This window comes from Lissotriton helveticus, chromosome 10 (assembly GCF_964261635.1).
Source record: "Lissotriton helveticus chromosome 10, aLisHel1.1, whole genome shotgun sequence".
NCBI lineage: Eukaryota > Metazoa > Chordata > Amphibia > Caudata > Salamandridae > Lissotriton > Lissotriton helveticus.
The window spans coordinates 975,395,652-975,411,014 of NC_136071.1; the positions used below are offsets into that span (position 1 = coordinate 975,395,652).

Here is a 15,363-nt window from a genome sequence, read left to right on the forward strand (position 1 = left end):
CACTTGGTGCACTAATGATAGCTACACCGCTGGTGTGTACCTATTCATAACCCCAAATCCGACAACTTGCTTTATTATTCTGCTGGTATGCACGAGCCTCGTGTGCAGCACCGTTTGTGTTGGCAAAAAGTGCTGCACTCTCAGCTTCAAGAACTGGGACAGAAACGCTGTGCTGTGTAAGTGACGCAATCTGTGCTCTCTTGGACTGGATTTCCTCTATGCGACAATTGTTTTGACAGAACCTTTCAGAGTTCTGCACCAAGTGACCTTTAAGAGATGATTATTTTTAAGTGCTGCACTGTTTCACAACTGATGCACGAGCTGCGGTCATTTTTTTTTCTTTGCTCTTCAAAACAAGAGGTTTGTGCTGTCTGCTCTGTCATTTCCTCATGAAAGACTCGGTTTATTAACAATGTCTTGGATTTCATATAGTATATAACGCAACCTATAGCACTAGTGCCATATCTAAGCATTGTAAATAACATATATGTAAGGCATATCTCAAGGACGAGCATTTTCTCGCTGAGGTAGAGTGTGCTATCACAAGCGACAGAAACAAAACACACAAATCCATTCACACCATTTTGCAGCCCTTATGCTATAAACTACAACACGATATTTATACAGGTAAAAACGTGGAAGAAATGGTTTGTATTCTATTTTTTGAGTTATAATATTTGAATAACAAATGTTTCCTCACATTTTATGTGTGACACGTGTAGCAAACATAATGCAAAATTAGTTTCCTCTTCAGCTTGTCTGATTGACCTGTACCGCAGTTTAAGCAATTGTGTCTCACATCTGAAAGCAAGGTTCTAGCCTGCCTTCTCCTTCCTCAACCGGGAAAGGCAGCGAGCTAAGTGCAAAGGCACATCAGCTTATCAGGAAATCAGACAAGTGCCACGTGACGTCACTTTGAATATTCAAATACTTACTGTAAATCCTATTAATGATACACGCACCTTTGGAAAAGATTAACATTGTTTATAGAGATCTGCCATTCATCCTTACCTAAAGGCAATCATGGCCCCTTCGGCAAATATTTTATAGGTACAGTTCGCTCCGTTATTAAGAATATGCGGATACTTGACTGTGTGGGTGGCGTTGAAATTCATTTGTATATATTCGACAGTCAGTGCATGACATGTCTTCATTTCCTGCGTTTGAACAACACATTGTTCTAAAAACACACACGAGTTTTAAAGGATTTAACCTGTAAGGACACCGATACAAACGTGATTAAACCTTATTTTAAAAATTAATTTTTTTATTAAAAATCTCGTATATCTTACAATTAAATTTTACAATTACATTTCACGAGCAAGCGAATCTTAAGAGATGGTCGGAAAAAATCTGCTACGCCAAGGTTACTTTTTGTCCCGCTCGGAAGGATGCGCCAGGCTGTCCTCTCCTCTTTGGATTTTGAAAATTATCGTATCTGAAACAGAAACAATGTGGTAAGTTACAATTCATAGCCATGTCCGCTCAGTGTACATAAAGCAGTGTTTGTTATTTGTTTGTAACTGTACATTTCTCCTGAAACATATTACAGAACGGCTGTTAAAAAAAAGAACCCATTAGCAACATTATATGGCTCGAGGCATTTTCCAGTGTGGCGTCCATTCATGCCAGCAGAGCATGCCATGCTGATGGCATGAAAGCCTACATTTCCCTTTAAAGGTGACGAGACTCTGCTGTCTAACACGGAGCCATGATACTGCCCATTGGCTTAACATGGCAGCTAACAGATAAATAAAGCTTTTTAATGTTTTCAACAACTTCAGGGAAAGTCGAATAAAGTAGTTTCGAAATATAATAAACACCTCTGCACCATTTGACACTAAAAGCTTAGCTACAAGCAGAAACAATATTTCTTTTGAATATTTGTCAGCATGCAGATACTCTTCTAAATTAAGGTATTCTTGGCGCTACCAGTTGATTCTGAAACTGCTGTACAGTTTATCTCCATTGGATTGTGTCCCCCCCCCTCCCCCCACCTCCCGGAAAAAAACACCGGCAAGACCAGTACAAAATTAAAGTGGGGAGGCCAGCTCAGATTTAATTCCCAGGACGACAAAAAAAATAAAAAGGGGACTCTCAGGTATGCAATACTGGAAAGAGACAGAACAGGAACAACTGGGAGATGTTCAATGAAGAGACAGGAACATACAAGAATTAGCAAAGCAAACTGGTCTGAGATTGGATGCCAGTTTTGTTAATGCTTGTTTTGTCTTGCTTTGGATAAAACATTTTTTTGGGAGTTGCAGGGCTACCACTGATATTACAAAATTTGGAAAAAAGCTAAAATATTATTTTGGTCTCAAAAAGCACACATTGCCATAGTTGTCCCTGGTCCTTAGGGGAACTACTTTGTGAGTGGATGTGCTCCTTGTGAAAGGGCAGAATGCTCTCACTCACTTTGAAGTTAGTCAATAACTAAAGTAGGCTGACCCACTGATCCATGCCGTAGTGGGCAGAAGAAAAATTTCAATGACACAATAACAGACCTATGGGTGAAGAGGGCTGACTGAAAGCCCCTATAGGTAAGTATATATATAGTTTTACTGAAATTAAAAGGCCTTGGCTAACACCAGACCTAAGAATGGTCTGTTGGACCCACTCACCATCTCGGAATGGGAATGATGACAAATCTGTAGAGCATACAGGGGGCGGGAGCGTCGCCCCACTGCTTTGTCGTAGTGCGAGAAGCAACAATATGAAATGGCAATAACTTTTAGTTATTACCATTTTATGTTTCTTTTGTGGGCAGGCGGGTGGGTGGGGCTGCTTTGCTCTGCTTACGGAGCAGGACAGGTGTTGTTTGCCCACTCTTGAGTGTGCAATGACTATTTGGTCAGCCCTCTGAGGCCGCCCAAACCAGTCATGCATAGTTTTCCCTTCTCCATGTAGGCTGCATTGAGAACATGCCTAACCCTAAAGCCCCTGGCTAAGCACTGTGTCACGGAGCTCAGACCAATCACAATGCTGCATTGCAGCGTTGTGATTGGCTTAGGGGAGGGAGTCTGGCTGTCTGCTTCCTGTTCCTGTCGAACGCATGGGAGCAGGAGCAGAGAAGACGCAAGACCGGGCCTAAAGGTAAATATATATATATTTTTTTATTATGACCCGAGTAACAATAGTTTATTATTCAATTAAAACCATAAACAAGATCATACAGTACATAAAGTTTAAAAATACATACAAAAAGATAAAAAAGGGTATTTGTCATACATCTATTATGGCTGCTGAGCATCATGTCACAAGCTCTTCACTTTCTTTCCTAGGTATTTGTTGTAAGTAGATTAGATAGGTAGCAGGACACGTCTTCAGGATATTAAGATAGGTTTATTACGTTACACAAGATAAGACAGCAGAGCAGTAAACCTCACAGCTGACCAAACCAACTGCCAAGGCTGGAATCTTCACACACCAGATAGAACACACTTAGGTACTATGGGAGATAGAGAAGGTAGGAACACTAAGAAAGGACTACAGACACCAAGTAAGAATATACAACAGTATTTAAGTAGAGATGCCAACTACAGATATAGATTGGATGAAAGTGGCTGATCAGGGAAGGGTCTTTTCCCTAGTGTATAAAGTGCAAAATCGCCATACTGGCGACTAAAGTTCCCTTAAGTAAATTAATATAGGTAAATAAATTGCTTGTGTGCAGGACTGGGGCAGGAATATGTACAATGCCAGAATGGGCTAAGGTTCCCCCTATAAAGTTAAAATGCCACGATAAACAAGGTAGTTGCCTGAGCTTAACGGTTTGGGGAACAGCTAATTATAGCAATCCCTAGCAACCTGTCCTTGAAGATTATCTGCTCATATTAAGTTTGCCTTAAAGGCTACTAATTTATCACATTTTAAAGAAGATCAAATTGGGAACTCACTCCAGATAACTCATAACCGACCTATAAGCGGATCATCTTTTTAAAAATATTCAACAACTGGGTTAGTCTAATGTTCAGCATTGTACTGCCTGGGTCCATAGACTCCACCAGCGCAGACCTACATGACCTAATTTCCCGTTCAAGGAACTCCCGTCTTAATAGAGATCTTCGTTGAACCATCAATATAGGACAGATGCATACAATGTGGAACAATGTTTCATTCCCCTGGTGGTTGAAACAGCAGGACTGATCTTCACTTTAAACCAGCCATCCTCCATTTTGGCATAAGGTCTAGTGTGGGTATTTGTCCGAATCAATAGGTAAGAAATGACTGAACTTCCGGTGGAAAGGTGCTGCTGGCAGGGATGATTCTCTTAGAATGAAATATGATTTCAACAACAGCCACCCATGACAACGTCTAAACAGGCTTTCCTTATCTGCCATCCAGCTTTGCAGTTTGGTTGATTTATTTACTAATTTCTTATAGGTTTGCCCAGAAGTATTAAAGGTCCATAGGTCACCCAATTCGAGCATCCTGATCCTATTTTTAAGATATTTCTTGTGAGCGCCATTACCCCGTTGTAAATTGATTTCGGTCCAGACTAAATTAGCCTGTGTGTTTTCAGCTGCTGCTCGCAGATTATGACAGAGCTTTACAAACGCCGCCGACCTAGCTCCCTTCCGCGACCCCCCATGGTGAGCCATTCCAGCAGCATTCAGAAGTAGTGTTTGTCTCACGGATAGCAAGATCCAAGATCCTAAGAGGGCTAAAGCCACCACAGCTCCACACACACTTGTAGTTCTTTACTGATACAAAGTTTGTTTCACATACACTCTCCTATGACCCATATCTTTCCCAGAACGTTACACCAAAACCTTCACACTGCAGCATTAGGATGTCGACATATAGGGAATGTCATGCTAATCCACTCTGCAGACGCAGCAAATACTCTTCCCCAGCAAAATGAAGAAAATTTATCACAGCAAAGGATACCAAGACAGACATGTTACATGCAACTAAAGAAACTAATTTAGTGAATAACCCAAGGAAAGTGAGAAGGACCATCAAATCACAGCCAGAGCAATAAAGAACATTTACTGAAAATACCCAAAGATATCCCAGCATAGAAGACATTTTACAGACCTGAACATAGCAAAGAAAAGTCAATTCCCATTATAAATAAAACCCAGTAAAGTGATATTTGGAACAGCAGAATCCTGCATTCATCTATCTAGATAACCCCTATAATATTCAGTGATAAACCTAGCAAAATAACAAGTGAAAGAGAGACACAGTATTCCAAGTTTAGGGAATCACACAAAAACAAAGATGACCATAACGATCTTCGTTAATCTAATGATTCTACTCCAAAAGATGGATCAAATAAGATAACAAGCACTGAACTGATCATCTTTTTTTAATGGGATTGTTTTTTAAAAATGTTATAAACGTTATGTGCACAGCAGCGGTGTTCATCATTCAAATAACAAAAGTAAACAGTATATATTGATACCTCAATAATAAATTCGGCACTCTAAGAATAACGAGATGCTTATTCCCAGGAGACCCCCAAGAATTCCCTTGGAGGACGGAAGGTTGGGGAGCCACCCCACCCGTGGATGTCCCAGGGACCAGGTTACGTACAACAGGGAAGCCAGGTGCTTAGGGGTGAAGAGACGTTGGAAACCTCCACTGACAACAATGGAAGACTTAGAAGAAAGTGCCTACGGAGAAGTTCACAATGGAGTCCAGTGGAATCCAAGGGTGGATTCTGGAAGTGAAGAACCTGCAAGCAGAGGCGACAGAGTCTATGCCACTCAAAAGTGACTAGGAGGCACAAAGTCACAATGCCCACCGATGTCTGGAGGATCTGGAGAGTTGAAGGTGACCTTGTCGCTGCAGCTGTGAGGACCAGGAGATACAGAGGAAGACCAGAAGCCGAGCCCAAGCTGTCCCACATTGGATATCCATGACTGGGTGGTTGGTGTACGGTGGGACCACCAACAAGCCTTGGTAGCCGCAACTGGCGTGGAAAACAAAGAAGGAACGACGTTGGGACCAGCAAGGACCAAGAGACTTACAAACATCAGAAGTGTCGGAGCAGGCCCTCAGCAAGCAGGGGTGCCCACTGAAGAAGTAGAAGATGCTCAGGACGACCCACAGGAAAAAGGCACAGGAGTCGCACAAGGACCTCGAGCAGATCACCAAGAATAAAGGCCCACAGTGCAGAGGATGCAGTGAGGACACTGATCTTGGAGGGAAGAGATGCTAGAGCTTCTTGTAGCCCGAAGATCTCTGGAGTGCAGAGCCAACAAGTCTTGGCAACAGCAATTTGACACAGTACACAGGGGTTTGATCCCAGTGCTTCAGCCAAGGGATACTGGCCTCAAAATTGCAGAGTTGACAGGTCAAGCCTCGAGGGAGTTGTAGAACCACCACCTGTGTTGCTAAGCTCCGTGAAGTACGTAGGACGACAGGAGCAGCAGACCGGTCAGCTTTGTTGCAGCGCCTGCAGATGCAGCGGAGTGATCCTTCACTCCAAGGGAGATTACTTTGTTTGTCCTTGATACTCACAGGTCTGTAAAGAACCTAGAAGAGCCACAGACAACAAAGAAGACTTGAAGAACACTGAGACCAGGAGCAGCAAGAGCCTTCTTTCGTGCAGTCTAGGTTCCAGTTGAAGCCAAGTGTCCAGATGTTCGAAGAGAGTAGTTTCAGGTTTGAGTCTTGTCCCACAATTAATCTAAGGAACCACCCACAGGTAAGCCCTTAAGTACCCCAAGGGAAGTGTTGGAACAACTCAGGGGTCCCTCCCAGAGGATGGGCTGGACAGAGGAGAGGATACGTCCATGTCCTTTGTCCAGTTTCGTGCCAGATGGGAGCCAAGTGCTCCCTGAACTGGCTCAAGCTGGAGTATGCAAAGAGGGCACCCAATGTGCACTTCAAAGCAGTCTGGTGGAGCTGGCAAGCTCCCTCAACCCAGCCCAAAACACTAAGTCCGGTCTGGGAGGTGGTCATACCTCCCTGTGACAGGAAACCTATTGTTCTACCTTCCCCTGCTCGAGTTTGGCTTACCAGCAGGCGAGCAGAATTGTGTCTGTGGTCAGCAGCAGCACTAGCTTGCTGTCAGACCCTGAAAGGCTGTTACCAGGAGAACAGGGAGGGTACCCTAAGGGAGCCCCCTACTAAATGGGATCATACTTTCAACACTGGAATTGGTGTTGGGGTATGATTCCAACATGTTTGATAACAAACCCGGGTTGGATGCTGCCACTACATAGTTAGACATCTAGAACTAACTGATGTCCATTATATATATTAAAATAGCTAACTGCACTTACAAAGCCTGGAAAATCGACTCCAGGGTTTGGAGGGGTGTCCTGCTCCTGCAGGGGCACCCTCACATCAAGCACCCTGCCCTCAGGACTGAAGAGCCTGCAATAGGGGTGACTTACAGGTTTTAAGTGCAGTGACCTCAGACATAGGAAACTTATATCTGTCACGAGAGGTGCAAGCACGAACTCACACAGGCTGCAATGGCAGGCCTGTAGTCACAGTTTAAGTGGATTCCCATGGGTGGCACAATACATTCTGCAGCCCATGGGTGACCCCGGTGTACCTACGCCCTAGGTACCTTAGTATCATATGCTAGGGAATTACATGGGTACACCAGTAGCCAATTGTGGATGTACAAAAGTACTTACCATGGTCAATTTAGGGAGAAAGAACAGTGACTGGGGTCCTGATTAGCAGGATCCCAGTCAGACTGGGTCAAAAACACACTGACACCAAGCAAAAAGTGAAGGTAACCATGAAAGCAGATCCTATTTTACTACAGATTGCCATCCTTCAGCCATTCCTTCGGATGCTGGGTAGGGTGGAGGTGTTTCCAAAAATAGTAGAGCATACCCTTTCTGTATGATCTGAAGCACCCAATTGTCGTATGTTATCGCCGACCACTGGGGCAAGGTGGTGCCTGATTCTGCCTCCAACATGATGGCTGCACTTAATAGAGATCAAATAGAGGGGGGTGGGTTGCACTCCACAGTTCCATCAAAATTCACAAGTCTTTGTAACCTTAAACCTAGGCGTGCTCAGTGGTGCCGTGCCCAGCTCCGAAGGCACGTAGTTAATACTAAACACTACAGTGGGACACTATTGGAAGTGGCCCTAACCATGGCACAATTGCTGCTGTCTGCGTTTGCAGTATATGTCTTTCATTGTAATCCGTTTATCGCTTGTCATCCTCATTTAATCATCTTCTCTCATTTGTACTCATCATTTAGACCACATGCAAGTATGAAGCCAATTTCCAAAGTTTCTCATATTCGAGATGGGCCATCCGTGCCTCTTCTTTCAAGAATACGCAAAAGTGCTCATTTCTTCCAAAAGCAGTTTATTGACATAACCCAATGCATTTGGGGCCTCTGGGGGCCCTTCGTCAGGGGTAACATAGCCAAAAAAGTCATGTAAATGCCATCAATATTAATCTTTTAGTCACTGGATATATTTCACCGTAAATCCAATAACCTTCGTCACAATTCACAGTTTACTTTCAACATATATCTCAAGCTGCTTGCAAGTCCTCGTGTGTTCAGTCATTCCTAGTAGGGCGTATTTACATGACTTTTTTGGCTATTTTACCCCTGACGAAGGGCCCCCAGAAACTTTGGAAATTGGCTTTGTACTTGCATGTGGTCTAAATGATGAGTACAAATGAGAGAAGATGATTAAATGAGGATGACAAGCGATAAACGGATTACAATGAAAGACATATACTGCAAACGCAGACAGCAGCAATTGTGCCATGGTTAGGGTCACTTCCAATAGTGTCCCACTGTAGTGTTTTGCACTTAATAGAGGGCAGACTTTAGAGGTTTCTAGACTTTGGCATTTGGAGGGACGAGGGACTGGAAAAGCACTGGGACTGTCTCCAGTGTCATTTCTGGGCTCCACGACCCCGTCCTCTAGTGATGGGCAGGCTGCTGGACAGAGCATGGCCGGTATTGTGGGAGCCCAAAATGATCCTTTACAAGACTTCTGTAGGGGGCAAAAGAACAGGTCAAGAGGGAAAGGCCAAGGGACCAGGTATCACCTCCCTTAGGAAGGTAGGGATCAGCAGGAAAGTTGAGGGGATGGGGTGGGGAAGATAATGGAGGCAGCGACTCTGAGCAGTGGCAGACTGAAGTCTCAAATGATGATCTCATCATCGTTGAATGGCGCTGGGAGGGACTGAGTCGGGTGGGTGGAGGCACCCATGTCTACATTGTTCCGGGTCCGGCTGCATAATTAGTGGGCCTGGTTGGCGTTTAGGGCACACCCACCGATAACCCAGTGGGGGCACCTCTTGACTATGTAGGGTCCGAATGCGTTCCATAGGAAGTCCGTGGCCCAAAGATGGCATGCATGGGATCCCAGAATTACTTTATTACATGGACATCGCTCTGGCTCGGGGAAACTCTGGGTAGCGTGGAGTAAGCCCTGATACTGGCTCCGCAGGGGAAGTGAGGGAGCAGAGTCAAGAAGCACGTTTGGAGGGCAAAGTAGAAGCCTGCTTCAACTTCTTTTTCTTATGCTTCTTCGACTTACTCGACTTGGACAAAGAAGTCTTTGAGTGCGAAGATGACCATCTGAGAAAAGAACTCCCAGAACGGCTCTGCGAGCGTCCCTGAGAATGGGACTGGGCCCAACAATGGTATGGAGCCTTGTTTGCCTGCACCGCCAAGAGTTTTATCGCCTGCTTGTGATCGCCTTGTGGTCCATCGACTTGCACTTGGTGTCGACAAAAAGTTGGAAAAAAAATGCCAGATGCAGCTCTCTGGATCAGAACTGTTGACGCAGAACAAAAGAAACTAATGTCAGGGCACCGGTGTGGCGTCTCTATGGGCACTACAACATCACTTCTGGCACAGATGACCCAAAGCCGAACCAAGCCACCTACCGGCACTCAGAGGTACCGCTCAAGAGTTTCCGTATCTAGTCTGATGGCTGAGGAATATTCTAAAGTGAGGAATCTGCAGTTAGAAGTCGCTATCAGAAGTATGGATTTTAAATGATATTTGGAACAGCATGTTGTATTAGTGGGAGGATACTACGTTTAAAATATCATAGAACACTTAGGTCCCTCAAAAGCTTATGAGGGACAGTAAGGAGCTGTATCCCGCTATGCTTTACTCATGGATAAAATAGTCTTTAATATACAAGGAGCTCCAGATCCCAGGTCCTCAAAAATAAGTAATCAGTTAATCAATTGTAAATGTAAATGGCAATTATTTGGCGCTTACTACACTTGACGAGGCACTGAAGTGCTTCACAGCAAGTATCACACTACTCCGGAACCCAAGATTAGAGTTAGCAGATTAATATTTTTGTTTTTTTGGTCATTAGTTGTGTTAGGTTTGTGCTATCGAAATTCTTGTGTGCTTAGTAGACTTTAGAGTAGAGATAGGATGATAGGAATGGATTTGAAAATGGGAAGTAATAATGATGTAAAAGTGTTTGGGGGTTCATAGTGGTTAAAGTTTGGGATGAGTAAGAGAGAGGAGGGTGGGACAAACGTTTAAAGGAAGATTTTTTTATATAAAAAAAAACTGATCTAGCGTACGACTTGTGTTCAGCAGAGTAAAACAAGAAATCTCTCTTACCTCGGTGTGTCAATCTGCATAGTTAGCCCTATGTCTTGGAGCCACAACTTGGTGTCCTCAGAAAGCTCTCAGCATTGCCTATTCTATGCACCAACCGGTCCGTTTTACTGTCCATGATCAGGTTAAGGTCACCTCTGATTATCAGATCCCTATCGGAGGATTGAATGATTTGGAACACTGCAGGCCTCAAACTTTTTCCACCTCATTAGGAATGTATATGGTTGCTACTGTGACCATGTAATCTCCTGTTGCAATCTTTAGTGTGAGTGCCCTCCCAATTAGGTCAGCCACACTTCCTTTAACTTCGCCTCTAAAGGTACACAACAATAAAATAGCCAACACCCCCCCTTTTCTGATGGTCCGAAGCAAGTATTGGCGTGGAAACCATTTGGAATGCAAGCGGGGCCAATCTAGTTTAAGATAATGAGTCTCCTGCAGTAAACAAGTATCATAGTGAGAATCTCCTAAAAACAAGAGCAGCGAGAAACCCTTCGCTGGAGAATTGAGACCTCTGATATTTAGACTCAATATTTCAAGCTGATCCCATCCCTTCTTCCATGGGGTGTGTGGATGTATCAGATCAAGGTACATAAGCCACCATAGGTTATAGAGCTGGTAACTGGGAAGTACAGCTATTGCTTTTATTTATAGGGTAGCAGCAGATATGAGCACTTTCCAAAATGGAGATCGCAGACCACTGGTACCAACATATTGTTCCTGTGGTGCAGGACAGGCAAGGGCTTCTTGTGGTCTTTATGAACTATTATGAAGTTATTGGAAGCACAGGAGCAGATCGTTCATGAGTATATTAGAAAGTACTTGGAGGAGATAACATTAGTGTGGGTGGAGGGAGCTTTTGGTGGCTCAACTGAGCCTAAGAGAGGTCAAAATTGCTATAGATGGGCTGGTGGCAATTAGAGCAGAAACGTCAGATGGTCTTGTAGCAGATTATTTTAAGGCTTACAGGGGTTTACTTGCGCCACAACTTCGATGCTGAAGCCGTTGGAATAAACTGCCATTGATGACAGCTATGCGAATGTCCCTTGTGAGAAAGTATGTTACTAATTGGGGTGGATGGAATTCCTCTGCAAGTAATCATCATTAATAATAATGTCACTATTCTTTTGTAAGGCCTAGTATAGGTTTCAGTAATTTGAAACTGAACTCAACCCGTGGTTGCTATGGCACAGAGTAGAAAGTCTTAACATAGGAAAATGTGTGAAACATTTAGAAGGACCAACACAGTTGAAAAATCAACATCAAAACACGGTAAAAATCCCAATACAATTTGTAAAAATAGAAAATATCTTAATTAACAAAAAAATGCCAGAACATCAGAAATCCAATTAGAGGAAGTGGAGAAATGAATTTAAAAAAAGTTTTACATAACAATTATAACACAAAATGCAACTCGCCAACCACCTACAACTATTTGCGCTAGTCTGGGACAGGGGAATGGTTGAAGGACGACTGCAATGGAGCATGGGATACAGAGACCAGGTTCATCCTGGTCAGAAGTTTTACCTTCTGACTTGGTCTCTGAAAGGGAAGTCAAAAACCCTCAGCAGCAAGACAGCAGGCTGTGGCCGAGATAAGTGCTGTGAGGCCAGATTGCCAGTGAACAAAGTCATTGACTTTTGGTGTAGATATTAAAGATGTGCACTCAAGCAAGGTGCCTTGCTGGCCGGGTATATATTTGGCGCGCTCTGATTCCTCCAGTGGGGCAAGGCTGCAAGCTGTAGTGGAACAAGGTTTACAAGCCTTGATAACTTCTCCGCGACAATCTACTGGAAAGGATTTACTGCTGCAGAAAAGCTCAGAGCAGGAGGAACCAGAATCTTTGACCCAGCAACAGGGCACCTTTGTCAGATTGATTTTGCAGATTTGTCCTAGTCTTATGTCAATTCTCCAGGTGAAAATGCTTGAAAAAGTTTCCAGGTCCCATGTTTTAGGATTAGGAAGCACTAGTTTTCTCTGCCCCGAAAGGTTTACAGGATCTCAGGGACAGCACTTAAAGGTCAGGACTCACCAAAAGAAGTCACCAGCAGGGTCCAGGGCAGGTTCAGTAGGTGGTCAGATGGGCTCTTTCAAGAAAGTGGGCTTCTTGCAGCTTTTGTGTCCCTGTACCTTAACAGGAGGCCAGCCAACTGACCACTGGGAGTCCACTTCTTAGTTCTGGGTACAAGTGAGAACAGGTCCAGCCCTTGTGGTTCTTCTCATGGGTCACAAAAGCAAATACATTCCTTCTTCTGTCTTCAACAGATGCTGTAGTGTCCTGAACAGTGTGCGCAAAAGTGCCATATTTATGACCGGCACTAGCTCATGGGTGAGGGTGACTCCTGCTCCTCCCTAACCAATAACGGTTCTAGGCAGCAGCCCTACCCAATTTTGCTGCAGTTCAGGTGTGCCCTAATACAAACTATCCCACAGTGCCCCACTCCATCTAAAAGCAAGATGGCAGAACATTTACTCCCTTGTGCAGAGCTCCTGTGCCCACCCTAGAGGTGTAGTCAGGGAAATGAGTAAACCCTCCCCTATTGCCACTCAAAACTGGTTCTGGGGCAGCACCTCTTCCACTAGGATTGAAGCCTGGCTGACTAGGAGGCCAACATAGGAGATATACCCAGTTGTGAGCTATATCTTGCTATTACAGGGTAAGCATCTTTTGAAGTAAAGTAAGTTCTTGTACACTGCCCAGATGGTCATACTGTCCTAGAGACCCCAACTCAAGGCCTCTGTCTCCGCTCTGGGAGCCAGTTCACGCCTCAACGAGCTATTCAGCTTCTGGGTGACAGTTGCAAACACATGCAAATGGGCTTCTAGAGGGTTTAGTCAGGTTAAAGGTGCCATTTAAAAGTACCTTTTGTAGACTATTATTTACATATACAACTCTAACAATGAATTGGATCTGTAATACATATTTTAATGTAATAAACTGAGGTTTTATCTTGTTCCTAGGTAGAGATAACATTGATAACTTTAATGATCTAAATCTAATGCTTTCCTATGGAATAGCTAACCATGGTAAAGTGAAAATAGTTTTAGGGCATTGCCACTGTAAAGACATGTTTTACCTTAAATTCTTACATATCCTACCTTTAAATATCATGCACCCTGCCCTATGGGTACTTAAGGCCTACTTAGGAGTGACTTATTGATATTAAAAAGGTGGGTTTAGGTCTGTCAGAAGGGATTATTTTAATAGGTCGAATCTGCACTTTAAACCTGCACAACCAGGTTACTTGTGGGAGACCTGCAGTCATGTTTTGCATTGACACTTTAGTGGTGGCACAATAAATGCTGCAGCCCACTAGTGGCCTTTGACTTGCAAGCCCTTGGTACATGGGGTACCATATACTATGGATTAATAGATAAGTTTAATGTGCTAATTAGGTATTTAGCCGATTTCAACATATTTTAGGGGACAAAGTACATGCACTGAGCACTGGACAGAAATGACTCAGTGTGCAAAGTCGAAAAACCATCATTAAAATCTAGCAAAAAATGTTTAGATCTTTATCATTTGGTTGCTCTGGTTCACTAAATGTTATATTGACATCTGCCTCCTTCACGCCTGCCACACCTCAGGGCTGAGACCAAGGCGATTACGGATGGTAAGCTTGCAACATCACTGTATCAACATGCTTCATACACAGGAAATAGACTTCTCCATGGTAGCAAGCACAAATAAAGCCCAGGAGTCTCTTTTGAGAAAGGTTGATCTCCGAGGCTTGTACTCAACTGAAAGCCCACTGTGGAATAATCCTGCTTTTCTGCCAACCCTGGAGCAAACTGTGCTCAATACGCCATGTTAATGCCAGAGCAAAGAAGGCTGAAGGATATCTGGAAACAGTTTTGAGAGTATCTCGGTCCACACAGCAACTCGACAGATACTACACAGCTATAACTGTTTGCTTTTGAGTTCCTCGTACCTAGATCGGCTGTCTGAGCCCTCTGGGCCACTATACCCACAATGTGTCACATGTTTTGATTATTGAAATGTGCCCCTTCTGTGTCCTGCTGTGATGCTTATATGTGATTGGCTATTTCACAATGTGCTACATGAATGTATCTATATATTTTATGACCAGCGTATGATGTATCGCGGGCATGTCTGTGTTGTTGTGAATTTATGGTATAAAAAAATTAAAACAATACAAATCCCAAAACTTTTTTTTCCAAAAGAAAGCTCAACTTTCAGCTAGACCTAATCCCACCACCCTCACTACCCACCCACCATTATTCATTATATGTATAGAGCACACTTTGAATTATGCCTCTTGGTGCAGATAAGCCCTTGTGCCACCAAGGAGAATATCCAAAGGCAAGAAGGTATCAACAAACTTGTCTAATTTTTATTTATTTTATTTTAGAAGTTTTGTATAGCGCTGGGCTGACGCAAGGGTATCAGAGCACTTTACAGGAGATACATTGCAGAGATTCACAGCAAACAAGACAGAAGAACGACACATTAACATTGCAGGTCGCTGGTTGAGCGGTCTGCTCCGTAGTCATGGGACAACTGTTTCGTACTCTCGGGGACATGGTGTTGGAGCAGTACGAGGTGTCAGTTACCCCGCTCCGAATGTTCCTATCGACTCCCTAGGGCGCGGTTGAGAAATAGGATTTTTAGCTGGCTTTTGAATTTTACAAAAGAGGGAATGGTTCTGATGTGAGGGGGAATGGAGTTCCAGATTTTGGGCGCGCTTCCGGCAAAGGAACGAGCTGCAGTTTTTTGTTTTCGAGTTTTTGGCGCGATGAGTAGGGTGGAGTTTGAGCTTCTGAGTTTCCTGGCCTAACCGTCTTTTTTGAGTTTGGC

The 15,363-nt window shown here is 43.7% G+C and overlaps 1 protein-coding gene across 2 annotated transcripts in view; it reads right to left on the reverse strand.

Annotated features, from left to right (window-relative positions):
• Window positions 1–1,249: 1,249 nt before the first annotated feature.
• Window positions 1,250–15,363, reverse strand: part of PEX1 (peroxisomal biogenesis factor 1) — a 628,515-nt gene continuing 614,401 nt past the window's right edge. For both annotated transcript variants that reach the window (XM_078663649.1, XM_078663648.1), the window contains one exon: window positions 1,250–1,438. In XM_078663649.1, the coding sequence (XP_078519775.1) occupies window positions 1,357–1,438 (82 nt within the window). In that variant the 3' untranslated portion in view covers window positions 1,250–1,356. The remainder of the gene's footprint in view (window positions 1,439–15,363) is intronic.